The 19,273-nt window shown below is 44.5% G+C and overlaps 1 protein-coding gene across 2 annotated transcripts; it reads right to left on the reverse strand.

The window, feature by feature from the left end:
- Positions 1-1,431: 1,431 nt before the first annotated feature.
- On the reverse strand, positions 1,432-19,033 carry epg5 (ectopic P-granules autophagy protein 5 homolog (C. elegans)). 2 transcript variants are annotated; one of them, XM_037481524.2, is made up of 46 exons: positions 18,917-19,033; positions 18,440-18,539; positions 17,570-18,196; positions 16,874-17,134; positions 16,578-16,776; positions 16,312-16,448; positions 16,082-16,189; positions 15,925-15,998; positions 15,671-15,779; positions 15,438-15,552; positions 15,208-15,358; positions 14,958-15,119; positions 14,724-14,881; positions 14,370-14,521; positions 14,025-14,165; positions 13,745-13,906; positions 13,546-13,668; positions 13,189-13,451; positions 12,967-13,107; positions 12,730-12,874; positions 12,286-12,483; positions 11,826-11,933; positions 11,608-11,730; positions 10,203-10,369; positions 9,866-10,102; positions 9,624-9,747; positions 9,352-9,496; positions 9,049-9,220; positions 8,768-8,930; positions 8,524-8,666; positions 8,279-8,435; positions 7,907-8,101; positions 7,598-7,811; positions 7,027-7,202; positions 6,725-6,932; positions 6,536-6,611; positions 6,093-6,196; positions 5,832-6,007; positions 5,100-5,324; positions 4,800-5,009; positions 3,732-3,876; positions 3,384-3,626; positions 2,996-3,209; positions 2,695-2,913; positions 2,472-2,586; positions 1,432-2,371 (listed from the first exon to the last, which is right to left on the reverse strand). In XM_037481524.2, the coding sequence occupies exons 2-46, from the start codon at positions 18,491-18,493 to the stop codon at positions 2,189-2,191; spliced, it is 7,722 nt and encodes a 2,573-aa protein (XP_037337421.2). In that variant the 5' UTR covers positions 18,494-18,539; positions 18,917-19,033; the 3' UTR covers positions 1,432-2,188. The 2 variants fall into 2 exon arrangements, with proteins under 2 accessions (XP_037337421.2, XP_037337422.2); XM_037481525.2 differs by having other exon boundaries at positions 18,884-19,033.
- Between the last annotated feature and the right edge of the window lie 240 nt (positions 19,034-19,273).

Raw genomic sequence — 19,273 nt, forward strand, 5'->3', positions numbered from 1 at the left:
TAAGCTTCTTTCCGGGAGTTTTTTGTGCTTTCTCGCCTAGCAGGTCTCCGTGGATCATAGTTTCGTGCGGACCCCGGTTCTGACTCCTGGCTCATGGCTCTGCTGACACCTGCTACTGCCATCATCATTACTTTAAATATGATTCATATTACTGTCATCAAAAACCAACATCTTTCTGCTCTCCCTCCCCACAGAAGCCTCTGTGGATGGTGGTTCGATCTGATGGAGGTTGTCCCTGCAGTGGTCCTGCCGTACACCTCTTCTGCTACTTGCAATTACTTGTATCATTTCAGTTAGAGAAATTGAATGTATTGTACATCTTTTACATTGTTGATTCTGTACACATGACATCCATTGCAGTCTGTCCATCCCGGGAGAGGGATCCCTCCTCTGACGTTCTCCCTAAGGTTTCTTCCCTTTTTTCCCCATTGAAGGGTTTTTTTCATATTTTGGGGAGTTTTTCCTGTGCCGATGTGAGGGTTTCGGGACAGAGGATGTTGCATGTGTACAGACTGTAAAGCCCTCTGAGGCAAATTTGTAATTTGCGATTTTGGGCTATACAAAATAAAATGAATTGAATTGAATTGAATTGATTCATAAAGCAGTCACGTGTCTCTCCACAGGACCTGTCCAGAGAGCGCAGATCACTCTTCCGTCTCTCGGAGATTCCATGTGCGGCATATAGTCCCAAATCACTGAATTGAGTTGGTAAGTACTAGCTCGGAGACATTCAGTTCCCTTTACTGAATTAGTTTTGTCTCCTTTGTGCAGCCAAACACCGACGATTCCTCCTCCGGCAGCCCTACAGACCCATTCCTGATGACTGACTCATAAAAAAAGAAATGCTTTTGACATTAACGGTCACCACGTAACACAGGCAATAAGGCGACCTTCAGGCAGGCAGAACATTATTACCGACATGGCACACGGCAACTGAAGTGGTGAACTGACGAGGCGAATTAAAATTATTTTGTAGAAAACTGTTGGACGCACGGTGCAGTTTGGAGGTCTGTTACATCCAAATTAAAATCTGCCTTTGTTCTCACATGAGCAACACACTTGTTTATGCAATAGGTGTACAAATATGGTGTTGGTAGTACGTCAACCAGGTCACTCCTGGGAAAAACAGCTCAGTAGCTTAAAGTACCTGACTGGGTACTCCTTTAACATAAAGTCAGTTATATAAAGTCTCTCTGAGAACAGTTCCTTAACATCCAGATCTTAGTCGCATACTACCTGCAACAATAAGACACTCATGGTCTCTTAGTAATACCAACAGCATCAGTAATTTGTATTACAGCGCACACACTACTTTATAAGGAAGCCAAGGACTGTGGGACATTGTAAGTGGTGCTCAGTGGACCTTCTAGTGCATGTGCTCATTCAGGCTGCTGTCTTTGAACCAAACAGAGACAGATGAAACAACTGCAATTCATGTTCAAGGAGGTTTACGTAGCTAAGCAAATAAAAGAACAACTCTTTGGCAGAAACAAGAAAAACATTATGCTGGACATACACACACTACTGGCTAAATGTTCCTAAACATAAACACTGTAGGTGTATAGCATCTGTGATTGAGAGATTGTGGCTAGATGCTAGCATTAACAGCTGACTTATTGAACCCTGTCCTCCAGCTTTTTTTGGTTCATCCCTCAATCCTCATTTGGAGATCACTGGTAAACTTCTAGGCTTTAGATCGGTCATTCAACTCTTCAATTGTAACCTATAGACCTCAGACAACCTTTTCTGTTAGATCCGCCATGCAGGTCTGAAACTCACACACTCACACACCTCCGCATTGAATTCTGCAACAATATAAATGAGTAGCATCCTCTCGAATCAAGAAGAGAACAGAATGCTTGAAGAGTCACAAGGTAGAAAAATCAGCAGAAGCAAGGAGGTTAGTACTGAACATTTCTATTGGCTCTGACGCCCCATTGAAGATTACCAGTTAAAATATGTATATTTTTTTTACAAAATGCACAGCGTGCTGTGATGAATCATCAGACACACAAACACCCCGCTGATGAGACATATAGCTCGTACTGATATAAAAACCAATAGCAATTCAATGTCACTCCTTGAAAACTCCAGAAAGGTTTTATGTTGTACAGTTCAGCTCACTGTATTTGCTGCAGACAAGGCAAATGTCCACTTGGATCTGCAGCAGGGTCAGGTTAAGTCACGGCTAACGGATAATGTGCAGGTATCGGAGGTCAGGGTATAGCAGGTTGGATAGCAGGGCCAGCAGACGAGGTCCATCCCTGAGACAGTGTCCCGGGTAGTGGATGAACTGGACAGCTTTATTCACAGATTCCTCTAACTCAGCGTACTGTTTATTGCTGGGCATGGCCTCCAACACCCCCAACAGCTGCATCCGCGGGAAACACAAGAAAAAACAGTTATGTTTAGAAGATAACTGCAGACGAGTAATAAAAAACACCACTTTATTTGCATTTTTTGTTGCATACTTGCTGTGCTTTCGCAGAGAGCTGCAAGTCACTGGTGGGTTGGAGTCGCAGCTCGGTTTCTGACGGCATCTGGATTGACAGGAATGCTCCCAGACTACGCACCACTACCCTGAACCTAGATGTACAGTGGACATGAAATAACAGGAGGTTTACTGATGATGATAAATACATGTTTAACTCTGTTAAGAGTGTTTTAATTGGCATAACAAGCATGTGAATTTACCTATTAGAAACAGGAGACCTCTTCCCCAGGCCGATTGCTCCCAACAATCCAGAGTTCAGTCTCTCTTCGCCCAGCTGAAGCAGCCTGGTTTGCAACCTCAACAGACCCATGACGATCCCTGACACTTCGGTCTGTCCGACCTGCGGCCTCAGCTGCTCCGCTGACATACTCAGTGCTTTGTGCCACCAAAGAAACAGCTTGGCTTCATCACCTGGACCACTGGACACACAAAAGTACACATGCTAAAGGTTCTTTGCAAAGCCACAACAAGCAACCAAATGAGAGAATGAGGGGGTCAAACCTGGGGAACACCTGATTGGTCCATGTGTTGATTAAAGCCAGAGTCCTCCTCTCATTGGCTGCTGTGCATTCAGAGTTGAGGCGCTGAAGGATGAAGGCGTAGAGCGTCAGGAAGCTGCCCCCCGATTGGCTCTCGGAGAGGAAGTCATCCACTGTGAGTTCAGGCACCTGCAGCGATGCCAACACAGGACCCCAACCCATAGACTCCTCCTCAGCTGAAACAAAAGCATAGACAGTGGAATCAAAATACCTGCTAACTAACTTGTATGAGGAGAGGATCAGCAGTAAAACACAAAATATCCTGTTAAATGTCTAAATGTAAGCACTGGAACATATAAGCTCCCCCCCAAAAAGTAGTAAATTCTCAGTTAAATAAAACTGTTAGTTACCGTGGTTGAAGTACGCTGTGATGCATGCCTCCATGATCCTCGTCATATGCCGCACTGACGCGAGACAGCGGGAGCAAGCAGTGAGGAGTGGCAGAATAGGGAAGCCCCTCCCCTTCCTGTCCAGCCAGGTAATAACATGAGCAGCAAGCGCCTCGCCTGTTGAGACACCAACTCCATTCAGCAAAGCAAGAGCTTCGCTGAACAGACCGCAGAACGCCATGTGTCTCCTCTCCAAATCGGTCTCTGTAGAGGGAAAAAAAGAAGTCCGTGGTACAATTAAAGTGATGAAAAAAAAAGTGTTACCGGTGCGTGATGTTGAGGAAGACGAGGAGGATGAGGAAGACTTGCCTGGTGGGTTGAATGTGACGACGCTCTCCAGGAGAGACTCCAGCTGAGCCTCCAAGTTGCTGAGGCTGATGCTGCCTCCCTGCTCCAGGGTCACCAAAGACTGCACACACCAGCACACATGCGCTCCAGCCTTCTGCGTCTCCTCCTGGCAGAAGTAACAAAGATTATAGCGGGGTTTGGGTCAGAAAACACAAATATATTACACAAAATTGTGCACATTATAAGAGATATCAAGCATATACGTCCTCAAACTAAGATTTACGGTTCCCCAAAGAAGTAGAATTGTTATGAATTTAGGTATCAAGCATTGCATCACTTATTTACAGGCGGTCTCCAATTAGAAAAAAAAAGATGATTCTTAGAGTAAAATAGGTACGAAATACATGTTTTATGTTGGTGTAATTACATTTAGTTTTCTCATATATTTTGATATGATCAGACCTACAGCATGTTTGACAGAACATTTTGAGGGATGAGGTTAAATACACTATAGAGGAGAGAGAATTCCCTGTCGGGTCTTAAAGTGCATTTTGCCACTTTGGAACATTATGAAGTGGTGTATAAAATTGCCTTCATTTGCTCCGTCAACAGCAACTGTAAAGCTTTGAGTGAAACATTTATGTAATTTGGTTGAGTAATATAGAGCTGGGAAAGGAAGAGATGAATTGTTTAAGTCTAAATTTAATACGGATGTTCCAAGCCTCCCACTTTTACACTAGATGTATCCGCCTGGGGCAGAGTAGCTGCACAAAGGAGATGGATTCATCTTTATATTCTTTGCCTGTATAATACAGCCATTCAAAGTCCATCATACTACATTTAGTATCTCCATCCACCCATCGAATCCACCTTCATGAAATCTCAGAGGTAAAGTTATATACTACATACTGAATCATAAAGGAGTAGGTTGTCAGATTTCTGAGCTTGAACCCTTGACTGGGCTACCACCTACTGCATACAGAGATTAAATGTAGGCGATTAAAAAAGCAATCTTTAAATTACTGTAGGTACAATAAGAGGTTTATGATGCCTCCATAAATCTGGGATTGGACTTCTCTATTGTCCCACCCTGTGTGGAACTTCTTGAGGGAGGGGCCCGAGCCCAGCAGCACTGCGCAGAGATTTCAACAGCAGCTGCAGCGCAGAATCAGAACTGAGCAGCAAGGAGGGCGGGTAGTGGGTGCCGACATATCCCAGAATGCCCTGGTAGGAATTTAAGTCCAGTTGGTGCCAGGGCAGAGAGGTGGATTGGACCAAAAGACTGAGTAGAGGGGAGTCCTGGAGGTTGAGGAGGAAATAAATGATAAAATCAACATAGAAGGGACAAGTGGGCCGACTGTGATGGGGTGGAAAATATACTCGATTTACCTGCGTACTCAGAATTTGTTCCTCCTTTGCCAGAAAAACCAGCATGTATAGGAGATAGACTAACATGGTGTGTGACTCCTTCTGAGAGTCCGTGTCCTGTAGAGTTGGATATGTCGTCAGGGTGTGAGGTGTTTGTAAGTGGTCACTGAGGACGCTGACCCAGTTAACCTCACAGAACACTTCGCCCAGAAAGAGGAAGCAACTCTTGGGACTTCCTCTCTCCACCTGCAGCCACAGGAAGAAGAGAAAATGATCAAATGTCCTTTCTGAATACAGAAGTATCCAACTTATTTTATCTTCACTGTGCTCAGAAAATGTATCATTTCTGGCTATTTGTTTCAGTCCTACTTAATGCATCATGCACATGAATTGCTAACCAAGTTAAGGTGAAATAAATCAGAATACCCTCATTGTAGTTAGATGTAATAATGAAAGGTTTGGACACTCAATTTGGGAGACACAAAGAAATAATGATACATATAAAAATACTTTTTGTAAACGTGTCAATGGTTTCTTCGGTGTAAGGTATATAAAGCAGCATTTGTTTTAACTACTAGTTAAACTGTGTAGCGGCCTCTGAAAATCTATGTGGGTCTTGAGAGACTGTTTCCAGGAACAGACAGACGGCTAATAATAGGAGCCAAGACCAAAGTCTCAAATTAACCAGCTCCCCTGTATCATGCATGGATAGACCAGCGTGCAGTACTAGGGGTCAGGGGTTTAGAGGCTCACATTGAATAGCTGCTCCATTAGCTGAGTGTCGGGGTGCAGGTGTCTCCAGGGCAGCCCGCGGAGATGTGTGTGGTACAGGTAGAGAAGGTACTCCGGTGTATGGGGAGAAGTGCAGCTCTCACAGTACTGCATCATACACAACCACAGGGCACCTCTCTGGCCGGGGAGCAGACGATCTGAAACATACAACATAACTTTAACAGTTCAGACAATAAAAGAGAGTAGAGGAACTTCAAAACACTCACTCACGCGTGAACCCACCTCTGAACTTGTGATGTAGCGCGTCAGTGAGTTTAGCATACAGGCCAACCAGACATCCTGCGGCACTTCCGTCCGTCTCCAGCCACGGGTAACACTTGCGGTTACTGAGACACAGAGAGAGACAATGACATCTTTTTTTACTTCCCTTTCCCTGGAAAGCAGAAACTGTTCTTTAAATGTATCAACCCAAAGACTCAAAGTGCAAACCTCTGGCCACATGAGAGACTTTACTGAAACTTGGCTAAATACAAAGCAGATGAGATTGTTTGTCTCTCTCTCTCTCTTATTTGTGGTTCATTCTGTGTAATATGCTTCGGGGTCAGTAGTGGAAATGGAATAGTTTTGATTGTCTGGAGTCCGTGCTCACATCTGCTTCACAGACAAAGGTTTACCATCATCTAAAACCAACATCTGCCCGAGAGCTGAGGGAGTGTGATTCTTACCAATCATCATCGGTCTCCACAGGAAAGATCCAAGGCTTAAATAACTTTGCAATCTTGCTGTGTAGGTCCTGCAGAGCTGTGAGAGTGCAAAATAAATGTCACTTTCATCATGAGAGAAACAACAAAGCATATTCACTAATCCGCTGAATTGCATCAATGATCAAGTATCACAATCTATCTGGGGGTTACCTTTCATTATTTTTCCGCTGCCCACTGACTCTTTGGCACAGCTTCTGAGGTGCACGTTGATTAGACAGCCAGTCAAATGGTCCCAGAAGGAAACCACTTCACCGATGTAGGGGGTCCAGGCTGAGTAGAGGCCGAAACTACGGAGGTCTGGCTTACTGAGACGACTCCGTAGGAAATAATCACTTAGCCAAACAACTGTCTCATCCACCTGTCAGACACCAATCAAAATCACACAGCCTTGTTTGATCAAAAAGCATTATATCATTCAGGGAGATTTGTACAATAATCCCAACATTAGTTACCTGCTGTGGGGAGAGGCTGACGACGGGTCTGTAGGGAGAAGCATGGCCAGAGACATCAGTGGTGTTCGGTGTTTGTTCAGCTTTTGGTATTTTGGTATTGCGAGACGGAGGTAAACAGCCAAGAACTCGCAGGGTCACCTTCCAGCATTCAGCACTCAGTAACTGGTTTGAGGAGCCTGGGGAGGTCAAGAAATACCTTTTGTTGGTTGAAGAAATTGAAAACACCTAAATCCAATATTCTTTAAAATATGATAAAAAGATCTTAAATCATTTTAATCACTTGTGTGAACCATTTTCTGACTCATATCTGATTCAGTAGCTTGATGGAATGATTCAGCTTAGTTTATTTAATTAGTTAAGTAATGTTGTTATTGGGATGTTGAGGGGGAGGCATTCTTTTCACAAGCATGAATGTGTTTTGATGAATCACTAATAATAATAATAATTGCTCAGAATTATATTACCAGCAAAAGTTTAACATAAAAATCCAGGACCTAAAGAGTAAAAGCTTCTGTTCATGCAAGTCTTTGTGAGGTAGTTTGTAGTCCCATGTGGACACGCATACACTTACTGGTCATAAGGAGACGCAAGCAGTCACTGTAGTGATCAGGGAAATGGTGGCGTAGGAGCAAAGTCCAGTGTTTGGTAAAAAGGTGAAACGGTGTGAGAAGTTCAGGCTCAGGATCTCTGCCGCAGACGCAGAGAGCTCCGTGGACCAACTCCAGCAAACGGGTCCTCTCAGAAAACACGGGATGGGCCCCATTCAGCCACTGAGACAAATCAAACTACACAGGGAGAGGAAGAAGTGGTTGACTGGACCTGTGCTGCTTTAAGTCATTATCAGGTTTCTTCACTGTGTTGCATTTGCATCCAGGCCAACCTTTGTGAGCAGCATGAAAATGACATCCGCGCCATCGAGGTGGAGCGATGTCACCACGTCCTGGTAGAGAAAGACGAGCTCATTGGGTGCTGAATTGGGAGTGAAGAAGGGGGAAATGAGTGGGCAAAGACGCCTCTGCTCCAGGATCGTTTTCAGGACACGACCACATTCCTTTGCATTTCCCTGGATGAACACCTGGACACAGAACCAGAGCACAACGCAATTCAATAAGAGACAGAACCTGCCTCTGTTAGCAATCAATTGATCACATCTGTTACCTATTTAAACCCTGAGCCACAGCTAGGGTTAACAATCTAACACATATTTACTCAATGCTTCATGTAAATCTTGTACTGCTGTGTGTGCACATACCTGTCCCAGTATCTCCACACACGAGGAGAGGTACTGGCGTGTTGGGGGATGACGTAGTGTGTCTTCACACACAAAGGAGACCACATGGTAGAAGGCAGACACCCCGACGTGCAGCACGGCCGGGGATTTCTGTGCCTTATACATATTCACCAGAGCCCTGAGAAACAACACACCAATCTGTTCAAATGAATTGCGATGAAGTTAATGTTAGTTTAGCAGAAGTAGCAGCCTTTGTTTGCACAGACGTTAGAAAGTTCTCGGTGTGGACCGCAGCCTGGGCCAGGCCCTGAGGTGGAGGAGCCATGGCGTCAGTTTGAAATTTCTTGACGTCCCTGCGCAGTGATGTTATCTGAGTTTGCACTGCCTCCTGCCTCTGGACACGCTCACACTACGCGATCACAGAGAACAAAGACAAACACAATAGAATATCAAGTAAAAACGCTTTAGATCTATAAATCAATGTTTGTGTGGCTGGCTTAGTGGTCTTACTGTGACAGTGATGTTCGCGGGTCCCTGGCACGGCTGGCCACCCTTCCCTTTACACTCCAGAGCCATGGTGACTTGCTCTGGTTGGTTCTTATAGAGTATTGGAAGGCTCTCCAGCAGCTCCTGCTCCATGGCCACCTGCTGGGCCTCTCGTGCAACTGCAATCCTAACAACAAGACGAACAGGTATTTCCGAATCACAGCGTGGCCTTTTTCGATTTTGGATTTGATGGGTTGTTTGTTTGAGTAAAAAAACTAGTGAGCATTTGAATGAACTCAATTTACCTGGCCTGCTCCTGCAGGATGCTGAGGTCCTTCTGTAACAATTTAGCAGCTGCTTTAGAGTCAGTGAGGCAGATTGCGGGGACTTCAGCTACTGGCGCCTTCTGCTGCTGCAGCTCTGGAGCCGGACGAGGGACCGGATGCTTCTGCAGGTTGGATAGGATACGATCCCTTGCTGCACACAGTGAGAGCCAAAAGAGACTATTTATTCATCAGAGTTTGACATGGTTCACATTTGATCATGTCTGCTGAAAGTGAATAATTCCGTAATCTTTTGATTGTGGAGTTAACATTTTGGATCAGTACCATTGTTGAGGTTGGTGTAGTCCGGGAAGCAGGGGTTTTGAACTTGCAAGAAGACTGGCTCACTCTGCACCTTTTCCCACAGAGACAGGATCTCTCTTTTGTCATACTGCAGACGCTCCTGGTCCACATACTCCAGCCACAGTTCCTACATCAAAACATAACAACAGAAATTAAAATGTAAGATCTACATGATGCAACACTTCACAACGAGATTTAACTGGCCCTTTACAATGACTGTATCCCATGTTGTTTTTAAATAAATAAAAACGCACCTGCTGCCGCTGCATCACCTGAGCCAGTCTGTGTGGTTCATACTCAGGAGGAAGAGTAGGGAGGTATGCTTCCTGCTTCTGCAGAGTCTCATCATCCAGCCATACGGCAAATACACCAAACAACCTGGATGCAAGCAACAAGTGGATTTCTGAGAGCTTTTTACCCCACTAATGCTGCTACTACCTAACAAACAGAAAGGAGGAATGTATTCTAGTGCACACACAAAGCATCAGTGACCTACCTGACCAGCTCTGTGTGTAGCTGAGGAGAGGTGAGGTAAGGGGGGCAGGGACTGTCGGGGCTTTCCTCTCCTTGGCCATCTGTTAAAGGGGTGTGTGCTTGTGGCACCTTGAGGGCCTGACTGGCAGTGTGGTGGAAGTCAGACACCTCCTGTATTCTCTGTCTCAGGTCCCTGAGTAAGGCTGCCTGAGAAGAGGCCTGGAAGAACCTTCGGCCGATGCATCCCCCTGCAACCAGCCTGGTGGACGACACAACCAGAGACTTGTTGCCTTCACGTGGATTATTCCTGGTTAATCTGGCTTGGGATAGTACTGTTTGTGTGTGTTTACACATCTTACCCGTACTCAGGTCCTGGCTGTCTGAAGTAGAGCTGTAGGAACTTCTGCCAGACCAGGGGAAGGAGGGGATGGTCGGGAGGCGTGGCCAAGGCCTGACACGCCCAGCGGTACACTTGTAGTCTCTGCAGAGATGGTGCCACGGGCAACTTCAGCCTCTGCTGGGCTTTCTGGCTCGGAAACAATCACTCTGTTAACATCTTCATACAGCAGTACATTAAACCAACATGCTAAGCACTCACTCTGCAGCGCTGACTTTTGTCCCGTTTGAGTTTAGCTAAAACCCATCCCATAAAAACAGGATAAAGCAGATGATGTTTATCAGGCAGCATCCAAAACCTAATCTTCTTAATATAGTTTATGATAGACTATGAAAACAGATTTTTTTTGCTGGTGGGACAGGCCATTTTGACATGTCATTGCAAGCTAAACAGAGGTGGAATTAACAACATGAATTATCTCCCTTATTTAGCCCCCTCGTGCATAGTGGCTCACTGGAATAGTTGTGACATATTAAATATAACAGCACCCTAATTACTTGTATTAATTACACCCGTGTTTACCTGCTATGACAAGCAAAGAAGGCCACTGTTCACCTTTTCCAGTCAGAGATAATATGCAAGTTTCAGCTCTCTGAACCAATTTAAAAGGATGTATTACAATTGTTTTTTGTCAAGTCATGTCAATAATGAATTGGTTCGGATGGAGTTTTTTGTTGACATAAGCATACAGAGAAAATCCTGAGAGCTCTGTGTGTGTCAAACTGCACTAATTGGCTAATCTTAATCCCCTGCATCTGTCTAGCAGAAATCAAAGGTTTCTATAGTGATATGAACTGCTCAGAGAATCTTTGCATTCCACATCTTCTATCGCTTACCTTTTATTAAGAGTTACATTTGGGACGCTCTGATGAACAGAAAAAATGTGTGTGTGTTTAGAGTTAGGTTAGAAAAATATCTCCTCCATAATCTGGTTAGTTAACATGAGGCGTAAGAGGCAGTCTCTCCTTCAGGTGTTTTTGATTAAATGTGTAGGTCTGTTTGATTCTGTGGTTATCAGTCTGCAACCGGCACAATATTTACGGGAAATGTTATGTATGAAGAGTGGAAATTGTGGAGATTGGCAGCAAGTTCAAGATATTTCTTCAATGAGATTTTAAAGCAACCCTCCAAATTTGAGTCATGCATTTGATCATTTTGATAGTCTTGTAACCTAAAAGTTCAAATGAAGCCTGTTCGGAGGCAGACATCCCAGTGAGTCCACATGCAAAATACCAGATTAATTGTCCAACATCATGTTCTCCGCTAGATGTGTCCTCGATTTTGAATCCCTTTTCTAAATGCTGCATTTACTTTCCATATTTTCAAACTCAACGAATGTAAAGCTTTTTGGGTTTGTGGCTGTATACCTTTAAGGCTTGATCTGGGGAAATGTTAGGCTCTGACAGGAGCTCCTGTTCAACGCAGCGTCTAAGCTGAGAATCCTCTTCGAACACGCCCTCCATATTTAGCACCAGCCAGGCAAACCAAACCTACAAACGCACAAAAAGAACCTGTCAGGAATAAAAACTTTACAACTTCAATCGGGAGTACTTGCACATATCGCTGGTGCTTCAGAGACCATTACCTCCGAACTCAGGGATTGGCCCTCTATAAATGAGGGAGTGGCATTCCCAGCAATCCAGCCAACCAGAGAGGAGAGCAGACCTCTATCTCCATGGTAACCCAAAGCATTCTGTATGACGTATACAAATATTTAGATTTCACAGTTATTTGTTTGTGACACTGTGCTTATTAAGCTCATAGAGGTTTCCTTGAAGAAACATTTTACGTTCATTTGTTGTTCAAGTACACTCTCGGAATATTATCACAAATGATCAGTTGTATAACAGTGTAACAAGAAGATGCTTACACAATCCTAAAATTAAAAAGATGAATGTATTCAACGTGATTGTTCGGGACCCCTCAACCCAAGCTCTTAACCCATGAATGTTTATGTAATATTTTACGTTACTGAAGGTAATTTGCGGTGCTAAATTCTGCAAGTGTCCATTTGATACCAACATCTAACAAGACTTAGTAAATACCTTATGCTGTTGGTAGAGAAGTTTCTGCACACATTCCTCCTGAGTGTGTGTGAATGCTGCACAGCAGATCTGATCCATGAGGAACAAGACTGTTTTGTCCCGGTACCACAGGTTCTGCTGAGTCAAAATGCCCACCCAAAACTCTAGCACCGCTGCAGCACCGACACGGCCGGGCTGTGAGCTCTCTACCACGTGGCTCTGGAAGATACGACACACATATTTATACACTTTTAGAAATCTTGAGTAAATCATGCACTGGTACCAGTTTATGATAACACCAACTTGCATAAACAATGTGAAGACTTTGCATTCTTCTCAACCTACACATTTGTATGATAGTATTCCACCTTTTTTTCAAACTATTGTAAAAATAAAATAATGTTAGCAATTTTCTGTGCTTAATAATGCAATATATCTTTACAATAAAAGCTTGTTGTGACGAACCTGAATGACGCTGTTCAGATGTCGGACAATGTCTTCGTAGGTTGTTCCTGTGAGCAGTGGTGCAACCCGGTGAGTGACCTGCTGAGTCACACCTTGAGGACACACGCTGTCGTACTGCAAAAACAACTGGATACAACTTACAAACCTGCAAGAAATAGACATGTGTTGATTAAGTGGTTGAAATAAGGTGACAATAAATATATTAGAGCCGTGTGTAATTGATGTATCCTTCCTTACTCAGAGTTATTGAGCAGGTAGAAGCTGAGAGGGTAGGTTGGGGGTAGGATGTTGTCCAGAAGATGCACAGCAGCTCTCAGGTGGCGAGATTGTATCAGAGTCTTCAACAACCCGACTCCATCAGTACAAAAGTGTTCAAGACTACAAAAATGTACGAGATGAACTCAAATTCCATGTAAAATTCACCCATGAGAATTTGGCGCCGTGTGAGCGAGTACATACCTGTGTCCCACTGTCGTCATGGAAATGGACAGGTAGCAACCAATAGGGATGCCTGCTTTTACCGCCCTGATGACAGAGTGCATGCTGGGAGAGTGTTTAAGCTCTGGAGGTGGGTTGGACGCCAAAGCAGGACCCGACCAGGCTCCTTTAGGGTTCTGGGCGTTGCCATGGAGCTTCAGCCTTAGTAACAGTTGCCAAGCCCATTGACTAAAGGAGGCTTCAGGAGACACGCCCAAACGAAGGACACTTGCAAGGTAAGACACCTAAAGAGAGACGGTAAGACAAAGAGAGAGAGATGGAAAAACAAGCTATGATGGTTCACACTAAACAACTGTTTTGCAAAGAGAGGATTGTCACCTGTTTGATTCCCTCTGATATGAGGCCACTGTATGGTTTGTCTGTGAGGTACTTTTGATAGGCTTCAACAATCAGCAAAGCCACTTCACAGTGGAGAGACGAGGAGAGGGCCAAGGAGCCATCCTGCAAGAGGACACAGGTTTATCTAAAATCCCACAATTGCACGCAGGTCGATGCCGATAAAATAGCCAACGACTACCTCTGTGTAACCCCAGTTAAGACCCTCCAGTATGACGCAGGCCAGTCGGTTCTCCACAGCAGACAGAGGATGTTGGAGCAGCCAGGCTCCGATCACACAGATTTCCTCCGGCCGTGGCCGCCACAGACACAAAGGCAGCTCTTTGCACAAGTACAGGGCCACCTAACACAAACACATTAACATAAATGTTCACACGCGGGCAAAACAAAGTCATAGCTGACTGGAAAATGAGATATTTTCATCACAAATTGCATGCAAGTAGTTGAAGAGCAATACCAACCATTCCCACAGTTTGTATTGTCTCCCTCAGTCTCTCCAGGAGCACAGAGATAACGTGGGGATGGGCTGTTGCTATGGATGCCAGCAACTCTCTCCCCACCTTCGAGTAAGTTTCTCTGGTAGTCACGCTCACATAAGACACCTGGAGCAGAGATGTAAATGAAGAAGGTACTGGGTGAATATTTTACAAAAACGTCATGTTTTCTGTACTATTTGTACATTACCTGGCATCCTCAATATGAAAAACAAAGTACACACAGCACACCTGAGTAATTCAGTGGCTTTGATGTAGATGTAAATTAGTATACACATCCCTCTTCTAGTGTTTTCCCTCTGCGGCTCGTACCTGGTACATCAGCAGAGTTATGGTCGTGACGAACGCAGGGTCAGAGTGCTGAGTCGGTATGGCCATGTGTGCTAGTGCGCTGAGGAGGGAGATGCCATCAGAGCTGTTTACTTCACAAAGCCAGTGCTCAAACTTCTCCTGGTGCTCTGGATCTGTAACAAACACATTAAAAACAACTTAGACTGTGGCAACTGTAAACATCAGACCAAAGAGAATAAGCCTGCTTTTAAAATCCCAATGCGATTGATTTTCTAAATGTCTTTTCAAACTTTCTAAAATGAGAACACATCCAAGCGTCACCATGATGCTCATACCACTATTTCCTTCAGGATTTGAAAGATTATATTCTGGTACCTCTCAGAGCCTGAATGCAGGAGCGTGTGTCGGTAGCAGTGCCGAGTGTCTCCAGTCCTGCTGTCTCTACGCACTGCATAACGTAAAGAACCCTCCACAGCATAAAGCTGGACAGGGTCCCATATGGCATCTCTGACATAAACAACCAAATCCCCAACCTGTAAGAGACAAACACAGAAACTCATAAAATAAATAATTTCCTGTTAAAATGGAAACTCAAAGCCAATTCCTCACCGTTTGTTTCGGAGTACATGTAACACGGCCCTGAGGAAGAGATTGTCATATTCCAGCTGCAGTTTGTCCAAAGACAAAGTCTGTGCATGAGAGCTGGATTCACCAGCACCTGTGACACTCACATACTGGGCCCAGTGGTCACTGACATAACACACTGTCATTCTGAGGAAAAAGACATGAGACAATGGAATTAATATTCAATGTGATGTGCTGTACGGATGGTTTGACTGTATGTTATGGGTGCACTGACCGGATGATGTGTCCCATTCGCTTAACTAGCTGTCTGTATCGTGCTCTGTTATAGGTTTGAAGACCAAGGGCCAGGATTTCAATGAGCGAGGATGCAAAAGCAAAAACACGCATCATCTTCTGACTGGAACAGGCCTGGGGTTGATACACACCTGGGAGGAAGGCATTCGGTTAGTTTATTCAATGATTTATACAAACCAGACGGACAGACAGGCGGACTGACAAACTCACCCTGCTTGTTCATGCCCAGCATGTGTGAATAGAGCTGCTGGAATGGGAACTGGGTCAGCAGGGAGATCAGATCCTCCTCACAGAGCATCAACCAGCTGCGGTCAGGGTCCTCATCCTCAACACAGAGAAAAGGACACATATTGAGTCTTGACAGTCTCTATTTATTTATTATTTACTCTATTTTACTATTCCATATATACCCACAACTGCAATTACTCCTCGATTAAACATACCTCCTCTCCCGCTTCATCAACTAGTGTCCAGTTACCAGACTCAGGTCCAGAAGCTGCTGAGTTCTGGCTCTCACACGGCTTTAGATGTGCCAGAAACTCTGCACGATGTCTGAGTCCAAAGAAAGAAAGTCACTGGTTAAAGATTTTAAGTTGTTAGACCCTGAAAAGATGAATTAGATATTCAAAGACTTTAAGCCAGTTAAGTCTCAAGTTCAGAGTCGAAGATCAGTAGCTGAAGGGTCTCTGGTGTTTACCTTGAAGGAGACATAAGGACGGTCAGAGCTTGCATAAAGTGCAGAACCCCACAGGCGTTCCCCAGAACTTGGATCTGAGGAGGAAATTTGGCAAGAAAACTCCAGTCACTATGTCCAACCATTGCCATGACAACCCTAAATTATGTCTCCAACGAACCTGGAGGAAGGGTGCAGCCCACTTTCCCACCCCGGCAGGACAGCACAGAAGATGACACAGCAGGTACAGGTGCTCACCTGACCCCCCAACATGGAGGAGGACTGCCACCTGCAGAATGGAGCAGAACCATGTAAGTCAACCCAACAAAAAAAACCTTGACCCACGGAACAAGGAGTAGGAAGCGGGCACACTGTGTGTATGCGTGTGTGTGTGCGTGTGTGTGCGTGTACCAATCTCTCCAGCCAGTGATGGATGTCTGTCTGGAACTGTGTGTCGTCCAGAACTCTACGGGTGAAGCTAAACAGGACACTGATGGCCTCTTTCAAGGGTTGGAGAGAACAGGGCTGTGGTTGGCTCCCAGAAAAATCTAATAACAAAAAATATACACAAAGTGGATGTGAGGTGTGCATTTAAAAGTAGAATTGTGCATTAAGGAATGTTTTTAACAACCCTGGCAAAGCCACTCCAAAGCATGTTGAATTTATAGGTTTCTGACCTTTCAGAAGAAGATACAAGTACGATTCCACCTGGAGGCGTGACAGCAGAGCAGTGTACGCATGTAGCGCCACCTTCTGATGGAGTAGTTCACTGCGAGCTTCAAACAGCCTCGTGAGCTCAGCCAGCACACTCTGACTGAACTCTGCCTGCTGGAAGCGGTGGTACCCACACACCTTAGACTGATCTGCACACACACCCTGCAGGGAGGGGATTACGTTCACAGTGTCAGTACAGCGGAAAACTATTATTATTAAATAGTTTTCTCTATGCACTTTTTCTTCTTTTGGGTTTAACCTGTAGAGTAAGCTGTTCATCTCTGAAGCTCCAGAGACGATTCTGTGTGCTCTTGCAGTCAGACGATTGTGTAAGAAGCAGCGTGTGAGATTGGGTCAGCTGTCTACGACAGCGCCAGTAATTCTGAAGAAGTTCGGTCAGTTCGTGGTTTTCCTGTCGGGCAAGGGCACAGAACTCTGCAGCGCACACTTCAACGCCCTCCAACCAGGCTCGCAAACCTCCACCGGGCTCCCAAACACCCAGCTGCTCCAACGAGAACGGCTGCAGAAGAAGAACATGAGGTGATGTAATGTAAACTTTTTTTTAGGTGACAATACAGGTAGTCAGTTATTGATGCCATAGCTAGAACAGTATATATATATAACAATAATAAGCAAGTCCCTGAAAAGCAGGAATTTTAGCTTAAATCATCCTATTACAATAACCATAAATCAGCTATTATCATGTTAGTATGTGTTGTGTGAACTTTGAGTTGAATGTATTGAGATGGTAAATAATGCGTAATTGAATAAGAAGATAAGATAATAAGAAGTCAATAATAATTTGGCAACACCAAATACATCCCTAACCTTTTCCAAACGCTGAGTCCATAATAAAATATAATCTTGTTGTCTTATACCGTTTTAGGAAAAATACATATAAACCTTTGTTCAATGGTAATTTGTTCTGTTACCATTGAAAACCCTCATTGATTACCTGTATTTCTGTAGCTGTCTCTGGTAATTCTGGGTAGAGTTTGCTTCTAGAAAGTTCTGCTACAGACTCCACAGGCTGCAAACTTGGGGGGGAAGATTCCTGCTCAGGAAGTGCCAACACTGCAGGTCCCTTTTCCCTATTTTTCACAGCTTCCTCGCAGAGCTGAATCATGGAAACCTCCTCCAGTCTTGGGAGAGAGGGGTACAGCGCAGGGGCACTTGGGGCACTTGGGGCATTTGGGATTTGAAACGGAGTTAAAACACCTAACTGATTCCACGACTGTTTATCTTTTCCAGACTCAGTGGTCTGTGCTGCAACATCAAGCTCAACGGCGTGAGCTGCCACTTCAGCGACCTTCTCCTCCTCATCGTTTGACTCTGTCAGATGCACTGTATCCTTTGATGTCTGAGGTGACTGTAAAGTCGCAGTTAACACTGATGTTGATAAAGCATTCGACGAGGAGGTCTGCGGCGTCTCAGAAGGAAGACCTGAAGGCCGTGTTGTGGTCTCAGGGTGCGGCTCCTGGTATGGCAGACTGAGGGGGATGTCGGTGAAGGCCTCATCAAGGGTAGCTGAGGGAGCTGTGGCTCTTTTGTCTTCCTCTGACTGCTTCTGCTTCCTGACCAGCTGAAAACACAAAACAACAATTACAAACCACATGATCAACAACTCAGCATGTGCAGTATGACAGAGAGTATGTGAATACACTGTGATGAATAGAGCTCTACTATTAGAAAATCATATGAGTTTATTTCTCTTACACCTGCACTCTAAATAGTTCATTAGTGTCAGAAGGAGTGTCGTTGCAACTGTGTAGCCTTTTGATGGACGAGAGAGACATGAGAGACAAGTTAAAGTAAGTTGAATCACCTGAGATTTTGAGCTGGTTTTTGTCTTGGTCTTCTTTGGTCGTGAAGCTTCCATTTTCTATCAGCTTTACCGACTTCTCCGATCACCTTGGAAATTAGTCCTTATATGTCGAATAGAACACACAAACAGCGACCATTAGCTGGGTTAACTAGCGAGGTCCGTCTTGTGATAAGCAGGTGCAGGCTGGCTGCGTTGCAAAGATAAACACTCATCGATTGGTTGTAAACAAAACATGGAAAGAGAAGTCAGGAACCAATCGACATGTATCTTAGCATGGACATAACATGATGACATCTAGAGAATACATGTAAAAAGGAAACCTGTCCCTGTTGATAAACACTTGAGGTTAGCTAATGTACACAACTACGCTCTGCGAGGCTAAACACAGTTATCGCGTTGGCTTCTAGGCCGTTACGCGGTCTTTCTCGTATTTAATACATTTACCAGCGACTCGAATGTCTCCGTATTGTTGCCTACATTATAAAAAAACAGTTGTTGACACGTCAAATCGCGCGTCATGCGGAGGAAGCCCCGTCTGATGGTCAGCTGTCATTTGTTTTGTTTGTTCCAGGAACTCCGCAATCGAAGTCACGTGACTACTCCACCTCTCTACGGAAAGTCAGAGAGTCCAAACCGTGCGGTACCTCTTTTTAAAAAACAAACCTCACGCAGTGTAAACATTTCTGCTTTTTTAAAATCGAGACATGTGTTACAGATTAACGTCATGCTTTAAGGCCGAATAGTCTCATTAAAACCAAGATATATTTTGTAATATAGATATTAAATCAAGACAAATTAACAGTCCACCCCAGAACAGTTGGTGTAAAGGACCTT

This window comes from Pungitius pungitius, chromosome 5 (genome assembly GCF_949316345.1).
Source record: "Pungitius pungitius chromosome 5, fPunPun2.1, whole genome shotgun sequence".
In the NCBI taxonomy this organism is placed as follows: domain Eukaryota; kingdom Metazoa; phylum Chordata; class Actinopteri; order Perciformes; family Gasterosteidae; genus Pungitius; species Pungitius pungitius.

Excerpts from the sequence above, each read along its gene's own strand:
- epg5 (XM_037481524.2), bottom strand. The coding sequence starts at position 18,493 with ATGGAAGCTTCACGACCAAAGAAGACCAAGACAAAAACCAGCTCAAAA. Across the intron at positions 8,931-9,048 it reads ATCCTGCAGGAGCAGGCCAG|GATTGCAGTTGCACGAGAGG; the intron begins GTAAATTGAGTT and ends TCTTGTTGTTAG. Across the intron at positions 2,372-2,471 it reads TCTCTGCGAAAGCACAGCAA|CTGTTGGGGGTGTTGGAGGC; the intron begins GTATGCAACAAA and ends CCGCGGATGCAG.